This window comes from Tupaia chinensis, unplaced genomic scaffold (assembly GCF_000334495.1).
Source record: "Tupaia chinensis unplaced genomic scaffold, TupChi_1.0 Scaffold000617_2, whole genome shotgun sequence".
NCBI classification, from domain to species: domain Eukaryota; kingdom Metazoa; phylum Chordata; class Mammalia; order Scandentia; family Tupaiidae; genus Tupaia; species Tupaia belangeri.
Window position 1 is genome coordinate 1503080 of NW_006160137.1, and position 25782 is coordinate 1528861.

General features: G+C 36.2%; 1 protein-coding gene across 1 annotated transcript in view; it reads left to right on the forward strand.

Moving 5' to 3' along the window:
• The window catches only part of STT3B (STT3 oligosaccharyltransferase complex catalytic subunit B), a 75879-nt gene that overhangs the window by 27683 nt on the left and 22414 nt on the right, over positions 1-25782 (forward strand). The window contains exons 3-8 of the mRNA XM_006158959.2: positions 3998-4063; positions 6699-6798; positions 19636-19734; positions 21663-21809; positions 23241-23289; positions 25367-25521. Coding sequence (XP_006159021.1) covers positions 3998-4063; positions 6699-6798; positions 19636-19734; positions 21663-21809; positions 23241-23289; positions 25367-25521 — 616 coding nt within the window. The remainder of the gene's footprint in view (positions 1-3997; positions 4064-6698; positions 6799-19635; positions 19735-21662; positions 21810-23240; positions 23290-25366; positions 25522-25782) is intronic.

The following is a 25782-nucleotide window of genomic DNA, read 5'->3' on the forward strand; positions in this document are numbered from 1 at the left end:
TACTCAAACTATTTCTAAAGATTCAGAAGGAAGGAACCCACCCAAATTCATTTTATGAAACCTCCATCATCCTCATCCCCAAGAGATAAAGACATGACAAAAATGGATAACTGCAGATCAATGTCTCTGATGACCATAGATCCAAAACTTCTCAGTAAGATACTAGCAAATTATATGAAACAACATATAAAAAGATTATACATCACAACCAGGTAGGCTTTATTCCAGGGTTGCAAGGGTGGTTCAACATATGCAAAACCATAAATGCAATACTCCATATTAACAGGAAGATAAAAGCCATATGATCATAACAATTGATGCAGAAAAAGTGATAAAATACAACATCCCTTCATGATTAAAACTCAACAAATTCAGCATAGGAGGGTTATTTCTCAACACAAAGCCATTTATGAAAAACTCGTGGTTAATATCGTACTGAATGGGGTAAAGCTGAAAGATTTTCCACTAAAAACTGGTATTAAACAAGGCTGCCCACTTTTTCTCCACCCCTTTTCAATATAGTGCTGTAAACCCTGGCCACTGCAATCAGAAAGAATAAAATAAAAGGTATCCAAATAGGGGAAGAAGAGGTAAAGTGATAGCTATTTGCAGATGACATGATTGTACACATAGAAGACCCAAAAGCATCTATGAAAAAACTCCAGGAAGTAACAAATGAAGTGGCAGAATACAAAATTAACATCCAAAAATTTATAGCATTTTTATATACGAACAACAAGCAACTGAGATAGAACTAAATAATCTCATTTGCCATAAACACAAAAAGTATAAGATACCTAGGAATAAATCTAACCAAAGAAGTCAAAAGTCAAAGACCTCTTCAAAGAAAAATATGAAAATCTAAAAAAAAAAAAAAAAAAAAAAAAAAAAAACAAAAAACAGGGAAAAAAACACCAACTGATTGGAAGAATTAATATCAAAATAGCAATTTTACTCAAATTAATATACTTATCTAGTGCAATCACAGTGAAATTACCGGAGACATTCTTCGCAGATCTAGAAAAGACAGTGGTTAAATTTGTCTGGAATCATAAAAGACCCTGTATTGCCAAAGCAATCCTGTGCAAGAAGGGTGGAGTAGGAGGCATCTCACTCCCTGACCCCAAAATATATTACAAAGCTGTGATAATAAAAGCAGCCTGGTATTGGCACAAAATCAGAAATGTGCTATGGAACAGAGTAGAAACCTGAGAAATAACCCCCAGAACATTTAGTCAGCTGACTTTTTTTTTTTTTTTTGAGAGATTTTCACTATAGGGTGCGTGCGCTCACCAGACCAGACAGACAAAGACATAGAGACAGAAAGCGAGAAATCACCCCCAGGGAGGATGGTCACACCGCAGTCCTGGAAAACACTAGGGAACCTCTAAGAGACATCAAAGTATGCAAAGACTTCTTAAATAAGACCCTCAAAGTACAGGCAATAATCCTAAAAATAAAAAAGTGGGATTACATCAGATTAAGAAGTTTCTGCACAGCAAAAGACAGTAATTAGTGTGAATTGACAAAAACCTCAGAATGGGAGAATATTTTTGTAAACTACTCTTCAGCCCAGAGGCTGATAAACCAGAATACACAGGGAACTCAAATGGCTTACCCGGAAAAAAAAAAAAAAATGTATCAACCCGATTTATAGATGGGAAAATGAACTGATCAAACAACTCTCTCAGGAAGACATAAATAGCTGAAAAGCATATGAAGAAATGCTCAACATATCCATCATAAGCGAGATGCAAATCAAAACCACCCAGTCAGAGTGACTAAGGTTAAAAAAATTTTAAAATGCTATGTGCTGGCAAGGCTATGGAGAAAAGGAAAGTCTCTTACACTGTTGTTGAGAATGGAAAATAGCACATCTGCTATGGAGAACAACACGGAGGTTCCTCGAAGACCGACACATAGAATTACCATATGATCGAGCAGTTGTACTCCAGAGTATCTACCCAAAGGTTCAGAGAACGCTCAGTTGGGAAAGTGCTCACATGTTTATGTTTATTACGGCATTATTCACAATTGCTAAGACATATAACCAACCCAGATGCCCACCAACAGATAAACGGATTGAAAAAAGGTTGACATATACTCTGTGGAATAACACTCAACCATAAAAAAAAAGATCCTGGTATTTGATAGAAAGTGGATAGGTATGGAAGATTTACTGTAAGGCAGGCTATGAAAGGGAGATATTATATGTCTTCACTTAAAATATTCTGACTGTCCTCTTTGACAGAAACTGAAAAAGGATATAGAAGGATAGAAATTGGTTACAAATACTGGAGTCAGGGTGGGCGGGGGGAGACTGAGAGGGAAGGAATCAAGAATAAAAATAGAGAGTCGATATATTTAAGAGACAAAAATGGCGGATTGTCTGTTAATGATAACGTGTATGATACCTTCAACTTAAATCATGTGAAGTGTATTTATGTTGAGCAAATTAATTTTATAAGCTGTAGTGATGTACAATGATTGAATGTATAAAATAATAAAATTAAACTATTTTAAAAATAAATAGGGCAGCTGTAATGATATATTTTCTCTGTGGGTTTTTTTTTTTTTTTATGGCCTGTTCCCCCCTTTCTCCCCCCCCCGCCCCTGGTTCCCATTTCAGGTTTTTCTGCTTGTCTTTATCAGTCCTTTGACTACATTTTGCTTAGGTGTGGGGCTTTTTGTGGTTTATTATATTTGGTGGCTTGTTGGGTTTTATGAATCTGCAGATTGATGTGTTCCATATCATCTGTAAAGTTGTTTCTTTAAATATTTTTTCTCTTTGTAGCTCTCCTTTTTGGACTTTGTTTTTCCTTGAGTTCTTTGGATTAGATCATTTCTCTTGACCTATCTTCAAGTTGATTGATTCTTCGGCCATCTCAAATTTGCTGTTAACCCTAGTTAGTGTATTTTCCGTTTCAATACTGCTTTTGAACTCTGAATTTCGAGTTAATTCTTATTTCTTACATGTATGTGAGAATATATATATTCTTTTTTCTTTCTTGAAATTCTCTATCAGGCCATATCATGGGGCATTGGCTAAGGCAGCTGGATCCCTAATGGCAAACTGTGCTATTCAAGTTCTGGACCTGGTGGCCTGAGAAATACACCGATCTGTGTGTATGCATACCCAAAGTCCCAAAAGGAGGGAAGAGGGAAGGAGAAGGGACCGAAGCATGACTGTTGCCCATGGGGAGGAGGGATGATGCTTCCTCCCTTTCCCTATCTCTCTCTCTCTCTGACTTTCCAGTGAACATAAATACCATCTGGGAAAGGTTTAAGAAAGTAAAGAAAATTTTCTATCATGTTTTTGTATTTTCCTTTAATTTCCCGAACATGGTATCCTTTAATTTTTTTAAACATATTTGGAAATTACTTCAGTTACTTCTTTAAAGACAGTTTTGTGAACTTTTTGAAATTTGATTTTTTGCAGTTTTTTTTTTAGTTGAGTGATTGAAAATTTTACATACATATCATCAAGTCTTCTAGAAAACAGTTTAGGAATATAAATTCATTTATATTGAATATGTATTGAAATTTTCCAAACCTAGTGATGGAAAGTTATCAAAAACTAATGTTCAGGATTATATAAGAGATATATATGATCACATTTAAATGAAGAAAAATTATAAATATTATGTCTAAGCAAATCAGTTGCTAAAAGATAGATAAGAAAAATTTATTTTTTAGGTGAAAGCCTAAATCATTGATATTAATTATATTTCTAGGGTAGAAAATAGAAAAATGTAATTTGTTCCTTTAAAGGTAATTCTTTATACTGAGAATTCCTAACGAAAAAGAATCAGCACTATTATTAAAATGTTTGAGTGTTGCTAAGTTTTATAAATGCATAAGTAGATCTCAATAACTTCAGTACATGTTTTTTCAGTGATCTTGGCTTTACTAAAGTTGATTAAGCAAACATTTAACTCTTTAATTCATCAGGAACATTGTAAACATTTTTATCAGTTGCTTCTTTGTTTTATTTTAGGTAAAATCTGTAAAAACTGGGTCAGTTTTTTGGACAATGTGCTGCTGTTTATCATATTTCTATATGGTAAGATTCATATTTGAAACTCCATGAACTCTAGTAGGTCTTTAGCACTTAGAGAAATTCCTCTTCTCATTCTCCGTCCTTCCGGGCTTGTTTTACACTTTTTTCCTCCTGATGTCTTTAAGATTTTGATTTTGTTTAATGTGTTATCTTTTGTTACTACTGTTCCTCTTTCCTGTTCATATCCATAGGTCCTATATAGACTGATGTTTTGGTGGAGAGGGCTAATCCTAAGCTCCTCAAGTATTTTTGTAGTCAGTGAAACAAAATACTTTGAAACGTACAACTTTCAAAATATTTCAACTTCTTAATGATGTTTAAACTTAAATTTAAATATTTTTTATTGTGTCCTAGTTTAATTTTTTCAGTTGCCCAAAAATCAAACATTTCCCAAATTCGGTTGCAAACCAAAAGAAAATAGGAAAGTTTGCTGATCAAGTATTGAGCATGGAACCCAACTATATTTAAATGAAATAAGCTTTTAGCACTCAGATAATTTAAAATAATATACCAAAAATTAGTTTTTCATATTGGAATGGACTAAGTAACTGCCTGATGGTAAAATAATCTGAGTTTTTAATAGTTATCATTTACTCAGTTCATTGAAATGAATCAAGAGCAGAGAAATACTTGGAAGTATTGATAACATGTAACCCAAGTAAAGATTAACTAAAAATGTGGAAAGGATGAAAGAAAAAGTTAAAAGCTGGACATTTTCTGTTATATTTACTCTTTATTTCTAAAGTACATGAAGGAAAACTCTTAATGAGTTTGTATGGACCAAAAAATAAATAAAACTCACCTGAAAGATCACATATAAGGTCAGTAAGTACTGTACTTTTAAAAACATTAAGTTCACTTTCAGATTGCTTTCATTTTGTTAAGTAGAGAAAATGTATTGCTATAAGGCAATGTGTGGATATTGTACAATTTTCAAAATTCTCCTAGTTTCCTGGAGTAATTTCTTAAACAATGGTCATATTCTTTAGGGTAACCTATAAACTACCCATGTAATTTTTTAAGCAGATTTCTTAAGATTGGGATTCTGTATTATCTCTTTGTATTTCTACCTCCCTTTTCCACACTATAGCTTATATAAACATCTTGTGTTACAAATTACAATTTTACCTAATTTTTTCCTTTTTTTACTAAATGGCATAGAATGTATATCTAACAGAGGCCCTGTTAAAGTAATTAAGGCCTGAGACACATTCTGTGTAATTGTATTCAGTAATAGCAAATCCATTTTTTTCCACAGATAGACATATTTTGAAATAATTAGAAGTCTTTCGGTTAGTACTGTTTCTTAATAAGGGTAAAATTGATTTTGGTGAAAGATAGCATGTGACTGAAGCAGCAAACTGATGTTCTTGTGTGCATGTTCTTACAAGAGATTCTGAAATATTGTAATCAAGGGTAGAACTGTTAACATATATCAGGGAACTTCAAAAAGTTTGTGGAGGAAAGGAATTAAAGTAGGAGTTTATTTTGGTGCAAAACAATCTAGTTTTTTCATAATCCTTATTTTGCCTGAACTTTTTGAAGACTACTATATATTAATATATATTAGGACACTATTGGTACAGATAATTTTGTCAATATTTTAATTAATAGAACATTTTTAGGAACTTTTATCTTCACCAGAGTTCATTGCCTATTAGTAAATGTACCAAGAAATAGTAGAGTCTACTGATTGAGCGTGAACATTCTCTTTAGAATATTTATTAATTGAGATTAGAAGATCCTTAATCATTCTACTTAAATCATATTTGTGGTATAGACCAGACATTAAAAAGGGATCTTACTTTTTTTTTTTTTTTTTCTTTTTGGAGAGGTTTTCCCTATAGGGTGCGTGCACTCGCCAGACAGATAGAGACATAGAGACAGAGGAGGGGAGGGAGAAAGCACCCCTCAACAGAACACAGTCACGCTGCAATCCCACCTACGTTTTTCTACCCTGTTGGGATTTGGAGCGCACACACACACACACACACACACAGAGCTGCTGTGTCTTTTTTATTTATTTATTTTTTGAGAGGTTTTTGTTATAAGGTGCATGCACTCACCAGAGAGAGAGAGAAAGACAGACAGAATGTGAGAAGGAAAAATTTATACCCAACTAGCACTTTCAGTTTTGAGAATCTCCAAGCATATCCAGATTATCTGAATGTTTCTTCTACCTGAATTGTTAATGAGTGTCAACACTGATTGTTCTTACTTTCAGTGAACTTTCTCTTATTGAATTTACCAATAGAATGAGTAAAGAGAGAGCCATTTTTTTCTTTTTGAATTTTTGGATCTCTATTCTTAAACTCCTTTTTTTCCATGATAGCCTACTTATTACTAGTTGACAAATCACAGTGTTCTCAGGTTTCCTTTTAAGTTTAATTTATTTTGAACATTTCTCCAGTCAATTTAGAAAGCATATTGAATTTATGAAATCATGTTAAGTATCAAAAAATAAAAAATAGGTTATTTGTAGCTTGTTATAAATCCATATTCAAAGCTTTTTTCAAAATTCCTATAAGTCCTAATGTTTTATATTTGTTCATATGTTTAGATTGTCTTGACAAATAAAATGGCCTATTTTTAAAAGTAAAAATACAACTTCTTTAATTTAGAATTTTTTTCCTCATAGGTCTCTGCTTGGGGTGGTTATGTGTTTATCATCAACCTTATTCCACTGCATGTGTTTGTGTTGTTACTGATGCAGAGATATAGCAAAAGAGTCTACATAGGTAAGTGGTTTGACCTTTGAAATATGTCAGCTAAGAATAATGTAGGGCTAGCTGTGGCAGGGTGGTTAGGGTGGCTGGATCCCACATGGCCAACTGTGCAGTTTGAGTTTGGACCTGGTTGCTTGAGAAATACTCTTGAGGGTGTAGATATGCTTGCCTAAATTCTAAAAAGGAGGGATGGAGGAGAAGGGATTGCAGTGTGACCATGTCCTAAAGGAGGGTGTTTTCCTACTTGCCCTTTCTCCTCTCTGTGTTTCTCTGGTGGTTGCATGCTGAGATTATGTCTCATCTTAGTCCTCATTTTCATGTACATGCTTTTGATTGAGCAGGCATTATGTTCATTTTCCTTTTTGTATTGATAAGGAAGGCCAAATATTTTTATTTAAGTTCATTATATAACTTCATCTCAAGTTTTTGTTCCATTTTGTAGAAATTATTTTGGGCTTAATATTTGTCAGCCTTTCCGTTTTTCTTAACTTTGGGGAATGGGCATTTTTATCATAAAAATGCTTTCATTTTCATATCATAGTTAACTTGAATTCAGTTTACACATTGTAAGAGATTGACATCCTCAAAGTGATTAGTTAAGTAAACTTTTGAAAGTCCTTTTTTGTATAGCATACGAACAGATTGAGTCTCTGTTGTGTCTAGAAAATCTTTATTTTTCTCTGCAGGTTTAAAACAAGTCTTTTGACTAAGTTGCCTAGTGATGATGATGTCACACCTTAGATCTCCTTTTTTCATAAGAGAGAGAATTTTATGGGCTTAATGAATCAGAGCAATTGTGATCTGAAACCAGTGTCTTAATAAAAATCATACAGTACTTTTGTAATGTTTTAAAACAGTAACACAAAGATAAAGCTTAGTTATTTAAGTGGATTGTTTTGTCCTTTTTTTTTTTTTTTTTTTTTAATGAGAGAGAATGGAGGAAAGAGGCGGAGGAGGGAGAGAGAAAGTGGTACTTTTGACAAGTATTTTCCTCTGCCCCAGTCTCCCAGTTAGCTAGATTACAGACATATGCTACTATCCCCAACTCATTTAAGTTGGTTTGGGCTCTGAACAGAAGCCTCCCGTGTGGCCTCAGCCTCAAGCACTTGTGCTCTGCAGCTTGAACCACTATGACTGGGCCAATAAATTCATTTTTAAAGATAGATTAATTTGGCAGTTTCTCAAAAAAAAAAAAAAAAATTAACTATCAAGTTACCATATGGCCAAGCAGTTCCACTGGTAGGTATTTACCCAGGAGAAAAGAAAATATATATTGACACAAAAACTACATAAATGTTGGGAGGGTTAAAAAAAAAAAAAAACTACATAAATGTTTATAATAGCTAAATGGTTAAATAAAATATGGTATATTCATACTTCGAAATAGTCTTAATATAAAAAGAAATGAATGCTACAGCATAAACCTTGAAAACATTATGCCACATTAAAAAGTCAAACAAAAGACTACATAAGATTATGTTTGTATTAAATGTCCAAATCCATAGAGATGGAATGTAGGTTAGTGGCTTTGAAGGACTTGGAAAAGGGAGAACAGTGGAGATGGGAATAGAGGATTTGAGGTTTCTTTTGGGTATGAGGGAATGTTCTGGAATTAGTTGTGGTTGTACAACCTTGTGACTGTAGTAAAAGAACCACTAGATGGTAGAAATTCAAAGGTAGTTGTCCAGGATGTGAATGATCTCTCTCTCTCTCTCTGGTGAGCACACTTGCCCACTGGCATATTTATTTAAAAAAAAAAAAAGTTATATCTCAGTAAAATAAAAAATAAAAACAAAACCAGGTTTAGCTGTGGCACCGTCCTAACAAGTCCCTGCAAGGCTGGAAGACATATGGCCAACGGCTGTTTTGAATCCCGTTCATTCTGAAAATGTACTGAGTGCTTACGTGGGAGCCAAGGGTCCTGAGGAGCTTGAGGGCTAGAGAAAACAGATTGAGACTTCATGAGACCTTGTTGAAGGTGCTTCTCCCTCTCTTTCTGTCATTTAAAAACTAGTATGTTTATTCCCTTTATAGCCATTTCAGCATACTTTGTAAGGATCAGTACTGAAATAATAATGAATATGTATTAAGTTTTTTATTATGCATCACAAAGTGTTTTAAATTCTTTACATTTGTTTAAGACACTGTGAGGTTAGGTCCTGCACCTACTTTCTTTTTGTAGTTGAGGAAACAGGAGGAAACATAATGATTTGCTCAAGATCATATAGCTAGTAATGGACCCAAGGACTGAATTTAGGTATTAAGGCCCATGACCTTAAAAACCCCTAAAACTGTGTATCTCCCCTATCAATAAGTAGTCTCACAGTTGAAATACATCACCCTATGATACAAGGGGACTACTTCAAAAATGGAATTAAAGTATGAGTTGATTTTGATGCTTTGAAAAATTAAAATGTACAAACTTTTTCATAATACACATTTTCCACGAACTGTTTGAAGGACACCTCCCCCCAACCCTGCATTCTTCTCTACCTTGAAAAATTAACAAATATATATGTACATATTTAAGTGAAATGGTTACAGGGAAGGACCTAAAAGTTTTATTTAAAAATTTTGACATATTGGGAATTTATTCGAGTTATAAAGAGGGAAAGAAATCTATGAAATGATCATGAATCAGGAAGAAGTTCCAAAGGGGATGTCAGAAGTAGTCAGATAAAAACATTGTTAAAGAGGTCAAATGGAATCATTTTCTACATAAAGGTTTAGAACACAAGCAGCGTCATAGTTCCCTGAAGTGTTAGCACCAAGATCTCAAAGCATGAGAACTGAGGCAAGACTTTGTATTTCATGACTCGGATTTCTCTAGTCACTCTAGAAAAGCTTACCATTAATACCTCTTTGGATGGCTCTTGAGAATATCTCTTCATTACAGAGGAAAGAAAAAAAAGGGTTAGAGGTATAAGCATGTATAAAGTTAGATTAGTAAATACCTCAGATAATCCTACTGATGTTCAGATTCCCCACTTTATCCTTCTTGGTTTTTTTTTAATCTCTCAGTCTACCCTAGGGAATATCTTTGGTGATTTCTATTCTGCTTTCATAGAGTTTAACTTTTAAATGATTGGAAAGTGGTGTTATAAAGCAGGTGTTTCTCTTCCTTCATTCTTGATGTGTCAGGGTTTAAATTTGATTTTTCCTGGCTTAATGGACCTGAAATATCTGAAAGCCCTATAAATTGTTCATATGTCAGGTTATCCTTTGATTACTTGGCACGTATTATTTCTTGTCTAGCTTTTCCTTCCCCTTAAGCAGAAATATTTAGATAAATAAAGATTGATGAATGGGAAGCCCAAATAAGCATTTTAACAAAAAGTTTGCTTATGTTCTGAGTAACACATTAAATTAATTTACAGTGAATAGTTGAAATGATTATGGAAAACTTGTGGTTTTTTCGAAAGGCAAAAGATTGAGTCAATTTTTTGCATGTGACATCAGAATCAGTTGATAACGAGAGAAAATGGGAAGTTTTTTTACATTTGGGACAGGAGCCGCATGCATGGTGATGTGGATGAGTGGTGGTTGGAGAAAACTGGCATTGGAGTTGGGGAGAGCGTCTAAGAAAGACTGGGATAGAAGGCATTCTAGATGAGGGACCAGCAGTTAGCGTAATGGCTGTGTCGCTGGACTCCCATGTAGTCGACTGCGGTTCGCATCCCAGACCCGGTGGCTTGAGACTCATGCCAGACATGTGTGCGTGCATGTCCAAGATCCTGAAAGGAGAATGGAGAAGGGATTGTGGCATGGCCATCCCCCCGGGGGGTGATTTCTCGCTTTCTGTCTCTGTCTCTCTCTGTCTGGCGAGCACACGCACCCTATAGCAAAAACCTCTCAAAAAAAAAAGGTGTTCTAGATGAAATTTTGGGAGGGAAAATTAAATCGTTCATAAAGATATTTTAAAATTCATTGGATTTTGCCATGCTGGGAAGTGAATTTTAAAAATTCTGTTACTTCAAAGAGAATCTTAAGACTTTTTAAGAATTATTTATTTGATTTTATTTACCATTATTATTAGTATCCTTTCATTAGACCTGAGAGAGAGAAAATGAGAAGCAAGCCTCCAGGTCTGAGATTCGAACCATGGTTGGTCACATGGGAGTCCAGTGCCTTGACTGCTATGCCACTTGCTGGCCCCAAGATCCTTATAATACCCAAACCTTATTTTGCATTTATAAAAAGACTAATTTTCAGGTATCACATAACACGGTTAGGCTGTGAAACGATTTAACCTTCCTAGTTTGATTAAATTTTATCACATTTTATGTATAATAAGGACATTGTTAAACATAGAAAGATACATTGAGGGATGTTCACTGTGGTGTGGTTGTAATTGTGAAAATATGGTCAGATTAAATGTCCAATAGGGAAAAGATTGCTTAAATAATAGTGTTGTCATATGGACTGTTATGCAGCCATTAAATATTTTGAATATTTAATGATATAGGAAAATGTTAATAAAAAGCACATAATAAGGATACCAGTGATTTTTTTTTCTTCATACTTCTGTTTTCCAAATTTTCTATAATGGTTTCATATTAACAATCAATGAGATACGGTTTTTTAATTTATAGAAATATGAATTTTCCTTCTCATGGTTCATAAATGCTATATTAACTAAATTAATAATTTAAGCAGATGTAAGAAATTAGTTTCTAGGGACCAGCAGTTGGAGTAATGGCTACGTTGCCAGACTCCCATGTAGTCGACTGTGGTTCAAGTCCCAGACCCGGTGGCTTAAAACTCATGCCGAGCATGTGTGCATGCATGCCCAAGATCCCGAGAGGAGAATGGAGAAGAAGGGATTGCAGTGTGGCCATTCCCCCTGGGGGTTATTTCTCCCTTTCTGTCTCTCTCTCTCTGTGTCTTTCTGGCAACTGCACGTGCCCTATGGCAAAAACCTCTCAAAAAAAAAAAATTAGTTTCTAGTACTGATGAGTATCTTTGTTATGTCACTGAAGACCTTATTTATGGTAGTATTTTCTGTAGTAAATGAATACAGGTAAGGAGAGTGTTTCAGTCTGTTTTTCTATTGCTGTTACCACATACCACAAACTGGGTAATCTATAAGGAAGAATGATTTCTTCAGCCCATGGTTCCAGAGGTCCAAGGTCAAGGGTCTGTACCTGACAAGGGCCTTCTTGCTGATGGGGACTGTGCTGAGTGCTGAGGTAGTAGATACGTGGCATTGCAGTGAGAGAGCAAGAGCATGTATCAGCTCAGCTCGTTCTCCCCATAAAGCCAGCAGTATTCAGTTACGGGGGCTCTATCCTTATGACGTTACCTGATTCTAGTTATATCCCGAAGACCCCACCTCTCCGTACCGTAGAGTAAGTTTCCACCCTCTACTACCGTCATAATAGCAGCCACATTTTACCACATGAATTTTGGGAGAATATATTCAAAAATTAGTAGAGAGCAACGATTATTTCTTATATTCTCTCTAAAATGTGTTTTTATGGTGATATTTGCTGATAACCATCATTAAGAGAGTAACGTTTTTCTATACAGACTACATACTTCAGTTTTCTACAAAGTACAGGATTATATATTTTGTAATCAAGATAATCATACTGTCAAGTAAATTAAAAATAAAAGTCATAATCGTTAGGAGTCACGTTGACACTAGGCAGCTATAAACTGAACGTGTCTAATTCTAAATTAACTCATAATAGCAAACTTTAAAAGCTTGCATGTAAAAATTCTAGCATACAAAAGCTAAAAGCTCTCGAATTTATTTTAATTCTACTATCCTATAATATAATGCTGTTTTTGAGGAAATGAAAGCAAATCTGTTCATCAGACATTTAACTGTTTAATAGATACTAAATCTTGTGCTAGCTATTATAATACAAAGATGAATAAAATGAACTGACCCCTTAGTGTAGCAGTTAAGTTCTGTACGCAGAATGCAAGATGCCACATGACTCACTGCAGTTTGAATCCCAGCCCCAGCAACTTGAAAAACATAGCAAGCATGTGTGCATGTGTGTCCTGATAATGGAGGAAAAGGGATTGTGACGTGGCTGTGCCCCATTGGAGAGACCTCCAAGGTCTCTCTCTCTCTCTCTCTCTTTCATGAACACATGCATTCTATGGCAATTTAGGAAAAAAAAGAGGAAGAAGAAAAATATATCCTTCCTCTAAGGAGTGTATTTTTATGTCTATTTTACTTTTTATTCAAAATAGAGAGCACTTGCTGGAGAGAGGAGAAAGTGACAGGCACCCTTGACATAGTCGCGCTGTGATCCGTTTTCCCTGGTTTTCCAGCTCCTCAGGATTCGGGTGCACATGAACCTGATCTATTTTCAGGTCAACTTGGGATCTAGATCCATGACTGACCACATGGCTTCCAGCTCTGCAGTTCAGGATAGTATTGCCTGCCTATATGGCCAAGGCTTGGCCTGAGGAGCTTGTATTTCATGATGTAGTCAGTTTTACAGTATGTAATCAAAATGAAAATGGGAGGAAGCTTGTGAAAATAATTTTGGGCTTTGAGTTTGATGCCTCCTTTAAACTCAAAAGTTTTATTAGGCTTTTCAGTTAACCATATCCATCTTAAAATTTTTGAAATAAGTCTTGTGCTTGAGAGGAGAAAAAAGGATAGAGACACACTTATAAAGAATTTGTGATGGTGTAACTATAGATAAGAGGTGATGTAACAAAGAGGGTGAGAGTACACATCCCAGAGCCAGGTTAATCAGGATTCAATTCCTATTCAACTACCCCTGGGTAACTTTGGACAAATTACTTACTGCCTTTATGCCTCATGATTTCATGAGGCAAATAGAGATAATAATAATTTGTACCTCACAGAGTGTTAAGGATAAGTGAGTTAATGTATAAAGGTGCCTATAGTAAGACCAACACACATAAAAGTGTTGTATAAATAAATACTCCTGTCTGTTGTTCATCTTAAAGTTATGAAGGAATAGCCAGGAGGAAAGAGTCCCAGAGGCTGGGAGAGGTGATTACAAAGACTATGGGGATAAAATCCCAGTGTGGATCTAAGGATTGTTCCTTTCTTTCTTTCTAAAGTGAAAATAAACTCACTGCAAGGATATTTGCTATAGGGCGCGTGTGCTCGCCGGAAAGACAGAGATAGAAAGCGAGAAATCCCCCCCCGGGGGGGATGGCCACGCCACAATCCCTTCTCCTCCTTTCTCCTCTCAGGATCTTGGGCACGCATGCACATGCGCCCGATGTGAGTTTAAGCCACTGGGTCCCGGACTCAAACCGCGGTCGACTACATGGGAGTCCAGTGACATAGCCATTACGCTAACTGCTGGTCCCTCTAATGTGAATTTTTTAATGGAATTTTTCTGCCGCTGCAACTATGAACTTCAGTCTCAAATGCCAGTAACTGTGCTTCCACAGGATGGCAGTGTGGTAACATTTCATGATCTGATAAATGATTTACAGCCTTATTGATGTTGAGCATTTTCTTAAGCGTTCACTACTTTGATGGAATGCTTTATTCTTCTGATTTAAAGGGTCAGAAAAATAGGTTTACATGGATAGACAGAGAGTTGTAATCGATGGGGATAGTAGTTCGGTCAGTGTTCTGAAGAGTTCATAGGAAGAGAAATGGTAGAGAATGTTTGCTGTGGGTTTGTGCTGTTGAAGCCTTCTGAGAGCATTAAAGAGCAGTATAGCTATTGACTACCTTGTCGCTGCCCTTGTCGAGCAGAAAGCTCTCTGTCACTTAAGTTTTTATGGAACCTTTTCTCCCCACTAATATTACATGCACTTGCCTCATTGTGTTGTGGCTGTTACGTACTTCATGTACTTCTGATTTTACCAACTTATCTCTCAGAAGATAGGCTTGATCCTAATCATTTGTTTTTAAGAAGTCATAAGCATACTGCTAGATGCCTTAGTACAAAGTCAACAGAAAAGCATGTTATCATTATGCATGGAAATTGTATTTATTTTTAAGAATTGGTTTCTTTCATCTTTCTGCTCAAGTGTATCTGTATTCACCTTTTTTCCATGTTTTAAAATGTGGATTAGTAAATGGGCCTTAAATTGAAGTATACAGATGTGTATATAACTTCACAATTTCAAGGAAAAGAGTGGCCAACATGGTGGTATAGTGAAAGTGAACTGCAGTGCCGAAAGCCACAAGGCTGATGGTGTGTTCGGATCCCCAGATTGGCCTGAAAGGACATTAATGCTGGAGCTGGAAGGCTTTGGGAAGGAAACGCATTATGACCAAACCTGTCAAGAGTGCTTCTCTTCCTTGCACATACGTGCATGTGCCATGTGCTATCAAGGTTAAAAATATAATTTATTCTAAAAAATTAGAGCAATGTTTTTAAAAGGCAAGGTTGTAATATTTGGACATTTATATTACCTGGCAAGCAATCTTGAACTTTATTTAATAGAAATACCTGTGTATTGAAGGGTACTCTGAAATAAAGCACATACCTGCTGACTATGTAAACTGAGCAGGGTCAGTGATCAAAAAAATATTTTTAGAAAGGGATAATTTGGCTCCAGGTTTTATGAAAGAAAATAACTGTTTTTGGATTATTACAGATATAACATCAGATTTGTTTCATTTGTGTTTGTCAGTAGAGATAAATGTGACTAATTGGAATAGAGGAAGTTTCAAGTGTAAAATGTATTGAGAACATGTCTGTTTCTATTAGCTCTGCTGTATTCAACATTATCCTATATTTACCAAGTAATACAAATTAAAGTCCCACCTCGCCTTTTTTATTTCCTAAATTTGAATTTCTTTTTCTTGAACTCATCTCCATCACTTTTACTGTTAATTTAACTCTGGTGCATCATCTTCCATATGAAGTATTTTTGCTTTTACTAATACCAGTGTCTCTACAAAGTTGCTTGAAATTGTTGAATTGGAAATATTGTCAGGCTTAATTACACTTTTTTCTTTGAATATGCCTGGAAATGAACTTGAGCAAATGCCTAAGAGGGAACTTCATCTCTAGTTACTAAGTAAGTGATTGCTGAAACTTTTACATTGCCAGGCAAAGAATGATCTTTTGAAGAGAAAGAGAATATGGAGATGGGACCAGCAGTTAGCATAATGGCTGTGTCGCTGGACTCCCATGTAGTCAACCGCGGTTTGCATCCCGGATCCGGTGGCTTAAACTCATGCCGGGCGTGTGTGCGCGTGCATGCCCAAGATCCCGAGAGGAGAATGGAGGAGAAGGGATTGCGACGTAGCCATCCCCCCTGGGAGGTGACTTCTCGCTTTCTGTCTCCCTGTCTCTGTCTTTCTGGCGAGCACACGAGCCCTAACAAATTTATAATTTTATTATTTAAAAAAAAAGAGAGAGGATATGGAGATGAATATATTTCTGCAGAATGTAACCTAGAGGGAAATGGTGGAGAGACTCACTTTTCACTGTTAAGGAAAAAAAAAAAAGTCCAGTATCTATTACCTTTACAATTAAAGCAGACCAATAATCCTGTAGAGAGAGATTTGTGTCTCCCATGGGCTGGGAAGAGGGATGGGACAGGGAACATCAGCTTAATGAGCGTGGACTTTTCTTTGGGAATGATGAAACTTTTGGAACTGGAGTGATAGTGGTTGTATTGTTGTTACTATTTTAAGAGTTTGCAGTAGGGCATGTGTGCTCACCAGAGTAGGGATGGGAGGGCAGGGTGAGAAAGTAAGCCACTAGATCAAGCGCCCCAACTGCCCAGCCATGTGGGAGTCCAGAGCTTTAACAGCCATGCTACCTGCTGGCCCCATAAATAAACTTTAAAAAAAAAAAAAGGTTATATTACATGAATTCTTCCTTTTTTTTAATGTAAGGCTTTACTTTTTTATTCAGTTTATACCATTTATATTCAGTCTAGAGTCTCTGGCAATGTTAGAGCATTAAATGTTCATTTGTCTTTATAAGAAAGAGAAACCCAGTCTCACAGGTTATTGTTGCGTTTAAACAAAAGCTAGACTTACCTATAATAAACACGTAACTGACATAGGGTTTTTTTCAGCCCTGACTTTTCTAATCATACCTGTGTATATTCAATATTTGTCTAGGATTTGATTTCTCAGCTCTGGATGGGTAAAAGTCTATTGATCACAGAATCTTAGGTTGTTGTTGTTGGAAGAAATATTACAGATCTTACCCACTACTGATACTATAGTAAGAAAACTGATGCCTTTACTGTTAGGTGATTTCTTGAAATTATGTAGTGTCTTTTTTTCTCATTTCTTGGTAATTTTCTATTCATTTGTCAGGACTTCAACAAAGGCATGATTCTAAATACTAACTTTATCTTTAATCAACTTGCCTTATCATGATCTGTAAACATAAGAATACAAAACAAGTCTTTTACACAACTTACTGATTATTAGCCTATCCGCTGAATTGGTTGAGAATTCAAATCATGAGACATAGATCTTATTTACTTACTAACTTCCATTGCATTTATGTTTGAGAAGCGTTAGCTCCTAGAGAGTTAATTCCATTCCAACATTAATGTGTCTGGAAAGTACTTTGTGGGGTGGCTTATGTCTGCTGTCTCCTAGACAGCTAGTCCTCCATTAACTTGAGGTCAGAAACTTCATTCACATACTTCAGTCCTTCCTATTAAATTTACGAGCTTCTTATCCTTTTCCTAACACTAATCATGCTTATCAGACAGCTTGGGAGGCAACTCAACATTTAAATCAATAGCACACAATTTAGTGCCTGTAGATAGGTTTCTTTTAAAAAGAAAAAAGTATCCTTTCTCATCTAGAGTTGGATAAAGTAGAGCCATTCCCTTCGTGTGGTATAGCTATTCGCTATACTGTACACTGTATCACGTGCAGAAATTCTAACTGTATTCCTCCTAAATGTACCCCCAGTCTGGCTTCGATTCTTGATTTGCCCTGTATTGATTATTGACTATGTTTACAAAATGACATGAATAAAAAATGGAATATTTTTCACATTAGCCTATATCAGATGGACTTTTTAATATTCATTTCCTCTTATTTTTTGGAGAGGTTTTTGCTACAGGGCGTGTGCACTCACCAGAAGGACAGAGAGATAGAAAGCAAGAAATCACTTCCCCGGGGGGATGGCCACGCCACAATCCTTTCTCCTCCATTCTCCTCTCGGGACCTTGGGAATGCACGCACACGTGCCCGATGTGAGTTTAAGCCACCGGGTTCGGGGCTCAAACCATGGTTAACTACATGGGTGTCCAGCAATTTAGCTATTGCACCAACTACTGGTCCCTATTTTCATTTAATTTTTAGTTAGGGTGATTCCAGATATTAACTTTATCTCTAATCAACTTGCCTTGTCATCATCTGTAAACATGAGAATGCAAAACAAGTCATTTACACAAATATAACCCTTTCCGATTGGACTATATATTTAAATTGACATAAGCCAAGTGTATTGGTGCCAAGAGCCAAATAGGTTTCTTTTATTTTGTGCTAAATTTAGCAACTAATCTTCTTTATGGCTTGACTTCTATACTTAGTTCTTTAATCACAGGAGACTTTGTGGACAATTTTTTTACACATAAATACAATACAGAAAGCGTTAGACTATAAAAAAGGTGTGAAGTACTTTATATAGCTTTTGAGACAGTACCTTATAGTCATATATTCTGGTAGTGGTGATAGTACTCATTAATACTAAATATTAATATTCATGCATATTGTAAATTAATGCCAGTAGGAATGGTGTTTACATATTTCGTGCTATATACAACATAGCTTTTTGGGTTGTGTCAGTGATTACTTGTAGATTCAAAGAAATTAAATTCCATTTGTGGGGAAGAAAAACAGCATAAGTCACTTAAACTGTTGTACAGATAGTGTTCTGCAAAAGAAAGTAGTTAAAATAGGTTTGTTTTGTAAAGAGAGATTTTTGCTAGAGGGTGCATGCTCTCACTAGAGAGACAGAAAGTGAGAACTCATCCAGTGGGGGATGGCCACACTGCAGTCCCTTCTCTTCCATTCTCTCAGGATTGTGAGCATGCATGCACATGCGCCTGGTGTGTTTTAAGCCTCCGGATCTGGGACTTGAACCGTGGTCGACTACCTGAATGTCTAGCAACCTAACCATGACACCATCTGCTGATCCCCAAAGAGTATTTTTTAAATTAATATAGTACTTCTGATTTACAGTGTGTGGTTAACAGTCAGACATGCATCAAATAGATGAGTCACTTCAGGGTTCTATTACTGCTTTATTTTTGAAGGTTTTTGCCTTAGGGGACAGCACATGTGCTTGCCCAGAACAGAGAACATGAGAGGAAAGGTGAGACGTCATCCCAGGAGGCAGGGAGGGAATGGGAATGGCTAAGCCACAATCACCTCTCCTCCCAGGATTCTGGGAACACATCCACTCACCCCCAGCATGAGTTTCAAGCCACCCAGTCTGGGACTCGAACCATAGTTGGCCATGTGGGAGTCCAGAGAAATAACCACTACACCATCTGCTGGCTCGCCTGTGTTTTCTTTTTGTTGTTCTTGTTGTTGTTTTGCTGTGGGGTGTGTGCATTTACTAGAGAGAGATGGGTGGAGAGTGAGAAATCACTCTCCCCAAGGGAGATGGCCATGCCACAATCCCCCTCCTCCATTTTTCTCTCAGGATTTTGGACACCTGCACCTACAAATTCCCAGCATTATTCTCAAGCCTCTGGGTCCAGGACCTGAACCAAGTAGTAGGCCATGTGGAATCCAGCCACCTTAACCTCTGTGCCACTGCTGGCCCCCCAAGGTTCTAGTCTTAAAATCAGTTAAAACTTTGCTAAAAACAAATAGGATTTATATATGTATTTATGTTTTTAGTTCCTAATAGTAGTAGTAAATTATTCTTGTTTCCTATTTTGTCTTTATAGCATATAGCACTTTCTACATTGTGGGTTTAATATTATCCATGCAGATACCTTTTGTAGGATTTCAGCCAATCAGAACAAGTGAGCACATGGCAGCTGCAGGTATGGAAAAATACATATTTATTTGCCTTCTTCTAAAGAATATTTGAATGTGTAACTCTCTAGTCTTCCAATAGAATGATGACTTTTTACTTATTTTGGTTTTAATTTTTAATAAGTCATGTTAGTCCTGATCACAATTATGGAGAGTTGTGAGTAAAACTGTATCAGAGATTCTCAGTGCAAGGTCCATGACCCATAGCTATTTTATTTCTAACATTTTACAAACATCAATATGTGTAACTTTCTAAGATGGCATTGCATAGGGGTTTATTGAAGTCTCAGTGGGGTTTGAACCACATCTCTCTGCCTCCCCAATTTAAGAACTACCCCCATTGTTTTAGCACTTTACAGTCTCTGAAATTTTGATATATGTGATCAAACATTTATATTTTACATTATCAGTTTGTCAAGTAGTAATCTGAGACCTAGAGAAATATATATTCAGTTTTCAGTACTTAATAATGTATGGCAGTATCCGTGTAGTCACCTGTCGTCATACATCTGCATTGTACATTTCCTAAAAATCTTAGTCTTTGATAATACTTACTTAACCATTTTAAAATTAACTTTAAAAAACAACCTTTAAGACTAAATTTTAATTTCTTTTAAATCAGTATTCCAAAAGGGATGGAGTACTTAGGTCTTTTTGTTTAAAGTTTTCCTTCTTATATTCTTATATCATACTTTGTACCATTAGATACTTTTTTCTTTTTTTGGGAGAGGTTTTCGCGTGCGCTCGCCAGACAGACAGAGACCGACAGAGAGACAGAAAGCGAGAAATCACCCCCCAGAGGGGATGGTCACTACACAATCCCTTCTCCTCCATTCGCCTCTCGGGATCTTGGGCACGCACGCACACACGCCCGGCATGAGTTTTAAGCCACCGGGTCCGGGACGTGAACCCCGGTCGACTACATGGGAGTCCAGCGACACAGCCATTACGCTAACTGCTGGTTCCCAATACTTTTTCATTATTAATGCTTCATTTATCCTAGCACTCACCTTTACATTTACTAATGTAGGGAGAAAAGGTTAATGTCTTTTCCTCATCCATTGCAAGGTTCATTACTGAAACCCCTATAACAAAAGACAGATTAACAAGAGAAAAAAGCCATACAAGTTTAAATGAAAATCCAATGAAACAAACAAAAAAGGTATTTTTATGCTTAGATTTAATGAAGAAAACACAGTAATATAGACCTGTGATTGGACAAATAGAACTGTGACCTAATAGTAATAAACTGGATTCTTCTTGGGATCGCTGTGCCTTCATTCTTTCTGGGGGTACTAAGGTCCCCTCTGGAATAAGGATCTTATAGCCTCCTTAGAGGAAAGTCAGATAGTTCTTTTATGGCTTGCTTCATAAACCAGAACAGCAGGAGTGCAGCCAGATCTTCCAGTTCCAAATGCCGAGGTGTCCTATTTCGGGATCTCCTGTCCTGAACCACACCACTAATTTAAGACCTTTCTATGTGGGCATCAAGGCTACATCTTATCACTCAATTTTAAACTGGAACTTTTATATCAGGATTCTCCTGATCCAAGGAATTTATATCCTTTGCAAAGCAAATTCTGAGACTATTTTTTAATGGTGTTTTTATTACTTTTCCCCCCAGAAAACATGTCACTAAAATATAGGGAAAAGGGAAGAACTTAATGTATTAAATAGACTATTCATTCAAATGTTTTTTGTTTTTTACCTAATACATATGTGGGGAATCTGCTAATTTGTAAAAAATGTATAATTAAATTTTTTTATGTGTATGTATGTATATTATTGATTTGTTAACTGTCATTTGACAAAGGAAATACTAGCCAGATGAAATAACTGGTCTTCAGTATGAATGTTACAGGGTATTCTAAGAAGCTGCTTTAAATGGCCTTGGAAAAGTGCTTTGATGATTATTTATGACTCTTTTCTTAATTAGGTGTCTTTGCTTTGCTGCAAGCTTATGCTTTCTTGCAGTATCTGAGAGACCGATTAACAAAACAAGAGTTCCAGACCCTTTTCTTTTTGGGTGTATCACTAGCTGCAGGCGCTGTGTTCCTTAGTGTCATCTATTTGACTTACACAGGTAAGTGTCATCACCTGTAAGATGTGAGTCTTGTCTCTGGCTTATTATTCAGAAAGAAAACTTTTTAGTTGTTTTATGATTTTCAGTTGTCCTAGTAGATCAAATACTATGGTTATGTTCAGTATAAACAATACAGAAATAATAATCAAAGGTTCTAAAATCTAATATACTACCAATTGTGATTTTTTTATATTTTTATTTATTTATTTATTTAGAGAGGTTTTTGCTATAGGGCGCGTGTGCTCGCCAGACAGAGAGAGACAGAGAGAGAAAGTGAGAAATCACAATCACCTCCCCAGGGGGGATGGTCACACCGCAATCCCTTTTCCTCCATTCTCCTCTCGGGATCTTGGGCACGCACACACACGCTCCCAGCGTGAGTTTTAAGCCACCGGGTCCAGGACTACATGGGAGTCCAGCGACATAGCCATGACGCTAACTGCTGGTTCCCTATTTTTTAAAATTTTGATATGGGGTACATACACTCCCTGGAGAGACAGAGAAAGAAAGTTGGAAAGCACTTCCCCTCTTCCCCAGTAGGGATGGACACACCACTGTCCTTTCTCCATTCTTCTCAGGATTTTGGGCGTATCCGCCTACATGCCCAATGTGTTTTTGAAACTTCTAGGCCCAAGACTCAAACTGGCAGTCAGCCATATGGGATTTAGCTGCTTTAGCATCCATGCTACCTGCTAGCCCCAAAATTGTAATTTTTTTTTTTAATCAGTATATTTTTTGGAAAAAGTTACTAGTCTTATAAGTCTTCTTTTCAAACATTCTTGTCTTACTGGATGACTAGGCTTAAACAAAAAAATGCAGAGCTTCTTGTGTTTCCTGCATGTTTACATCTCTTGTGTGCACACGCTTCTTGTGAACAGTCAGCCAAGCTGGTTTCAGTCTGCTGCTGGATTCTAACTTACTCCCTAACCCTGACTTCACTAGTCCTTAGAAACAAGTCAGGGTGTACCATCTGTCAAATTGATGTATCAGCCTTGCCTATAAAATCATGAAGGATTGTAGAAGTAAAAGGCATGAGTGTTTAAAATGACCTTTTAATTTATTTGATGGGATTTGGCATATTGGCTTAGCTTATTCAGACACAGACATTTTTCCTTTTTAAGTTATTCGTTGTTTGGTATCTTATCCTTACTACCCAACCAGAAGCTTAAGACATAGTTGGGAACTTTCTGTAATTTTATCTGTCAGCCTATGTGTTATCTTTTTCAGGAAATGAGTTCTTCATGATTATTGTTTTTGTTTAGTCACTTCTTTATTTTATCTGACTCCCAGACGCATGAAACATGTTGATGCCTATTAAAGAAAACTGAAATTCTCTGAGCATTAGTTTAAATCAGTCTATAATTAGCAATAAACATAAGCTAGTAGAAAATAAAAAGTCAGAATAATTTCCTCCACATTTTTCCTTCAAAGGTTACATTGCACCATGGAGTGGCAGATTTTATTCATTGTGGGACACTGGGTAAGTAGAAATATGTTGTTTGGCCTTAGATTATATTAAAATATCCCCCTTTCTCCCTCTGTTCTTGTATTGTTAGCATTCAAGTCAGTGTTTGTTTATTTTTTAAGCTTTCTTTGTTTTATTTTAATTTGTCCAGAAAGGGACAGAGAGAGAGAAAATGAGAAAGCAAGTTGCCAGGTCTGGGACTTGAACTGTGGTCAGCTGTGTGAGAATCCAGCGCCCTTAACCACCATGCCACCTGCCAGCCCCTTCAGTCAGTATTTAAACAACATTTCTCAAGTACCTATGATATGCTACTTTAGTAAATGTCAGATCCTAAATTCTGTTTTGATTTTACTTTTAGTATACATTTTAAGTCATGCATTTCTATTCTGCACATACAGCTCCTTATTTTAGTGTTGTTTGTCAAAACATTCAGGCAACATTTGTACAACTTAAAGATTGATTTTTGTTTTTACTTATATAAAGTTTCCATCTTTTAGTAATAATTAATTTTTTAATGTTTCTTTTTTAAAATGTGGTGTTTTTTTTTGAGAGGTTTTCGCTATAGGGCGCGTGCACTCGCCAGACAGACAGAGAGAGACAGAGAGACAGAAAGCGAGAAATCACCCCCCGGGGGGGATGGTCACGCCGCAGTCCCTTCTCCTCCATTCTCCTCTCGGGATCTTGGGCACGCACGCACACGCGCTCGGCGTGAGTTTTAAGCCACTGGGTCCGGGACGTGAACCACGGTCGACTACGTTGGGAGTCCAGCGACATAGCCATTACGCTAACTGCTGGTTCCCTTAAAATGTATTTTTAATTGTTTTGTTATAGGGCATGTGTGCTCACCAGAGAGAGAGGAAAAGTGAGAAATCACTTCCCACAAGGGATAGCTACACTGCAATCCCTTCTCTGCTGTTTTCCTGTCAGGATTTTGGGCACACACACGTATCTGGCCTGTTTTTAAGCCACTGTAGTTCAGGACTCAAACCATGCAGTCGGCCCTGTGGGATCCAGTCGTGTTAATCATCATGGCTGACCTAGTAATAATTAATTTTTAATTAAGGATAGGTACTGTGTTATAAATTTATATGTCATAGGAAGATTTAAAATATTTATATTACCACAGGATTTTTTAAATCTCTGAAACATACTAAGGAATAGTACTTTTTTAAAAAGTACTATTATAAAATGAATTAATTTAAAACTCTGGTTTTGAATTAGACTACTTCAATAACTTTTTGTCTCTATGAAGTATTTCCTTAGGGATAAGAAAGTATCTGTTAATGTAATTTATCTCCTCTCCTGGTCTGGCTGTTACACATTTGTTACTCAATACGTGGCCCAGTATAAATTATATCACAATTTATCACATAGGCATACCTTCTGAGGTGATGCAAAAAAAAAAAAAGCTCATGTCCAGGTCTAAGTAAATATTTTAAGCAAATTGTTTATGAATGACTAAAGCTACATATGAACTTCAGGAGTTCAGCCTGTGTATCTCTAGAAGTTGAGGAAAAACCCCAGTTACATAGAGGTATTTTGATTAGTGTAAATTACTAGGCTGACTTTTGTCAGTTAGACTTGTTCTTGCTTTCAAACTCTGATTTCCTTCTTTGGAATCTCAGTGTATTCCAGGAATAACTTGTCTAGTCCTTTCATTTCCCACATCTGCCTCCATGCCAGTTCCTTGTCAAGCAGGGTATTGTGGCAATATGATATCTTATCGGATAAGGTATTTCTGTCAGTAATAAGTCCAAAAGGTCTGAACTTGATGTGAATGAAGGAGATGCTGAATTAAACGGAAACAACAAATTCATATTTGAGCAAATATTTTTGTGTTAAAAGTCAGAGCCAACAGTTTTATGACTGGCCTTAGGTAATTCTCTCAGTTTTACAGAGGGTATATTAGTTTTGGATTTACTGTTGCATACCAGACATGTGTATTTCCAATATAGCTGATTATTTTGAAATGTACATTCAAACTAGAAGAGTGTGCAATAGGAACTGTATGTATAGTCAATTAGAATTTTTTTCTGAAGGAATTCCCATTTTATCATTTAATTGTAAATAATACTAACCTTTTTAATACTAGGTATGCAAAAATACACATTCCAATTATTGCATCAGTGTCTGAACATCAGCCTACGACTTGGGTGTCTTTCTTCTTTGATCTACATATTCTTGTATGCACCTTCCCAGCAGGCCTGTGGTTCTGCATCAAAAATATCAACGATGAAAGAGTATTTGGTAAGAGAACATTTTTCATGAATATTTTGATTTGGAATAATTATCTTCCTTTTCGAGATTATTACCTCACTTTAAAATTTTAGAGTTTTTTTTGTTTGTTGGACTCAGTATATATTCACAATTATCTCCTCTATTTTGCATAGATGTTGAATCAGGAAAAATTCCATTGAATTTGCTTTATATATATATTCTTTTTTTTTTAAAGAATTATTTTATTTAACCTTATTTATTCATTCATTTAATTAATTTGAGAGGGAAAGA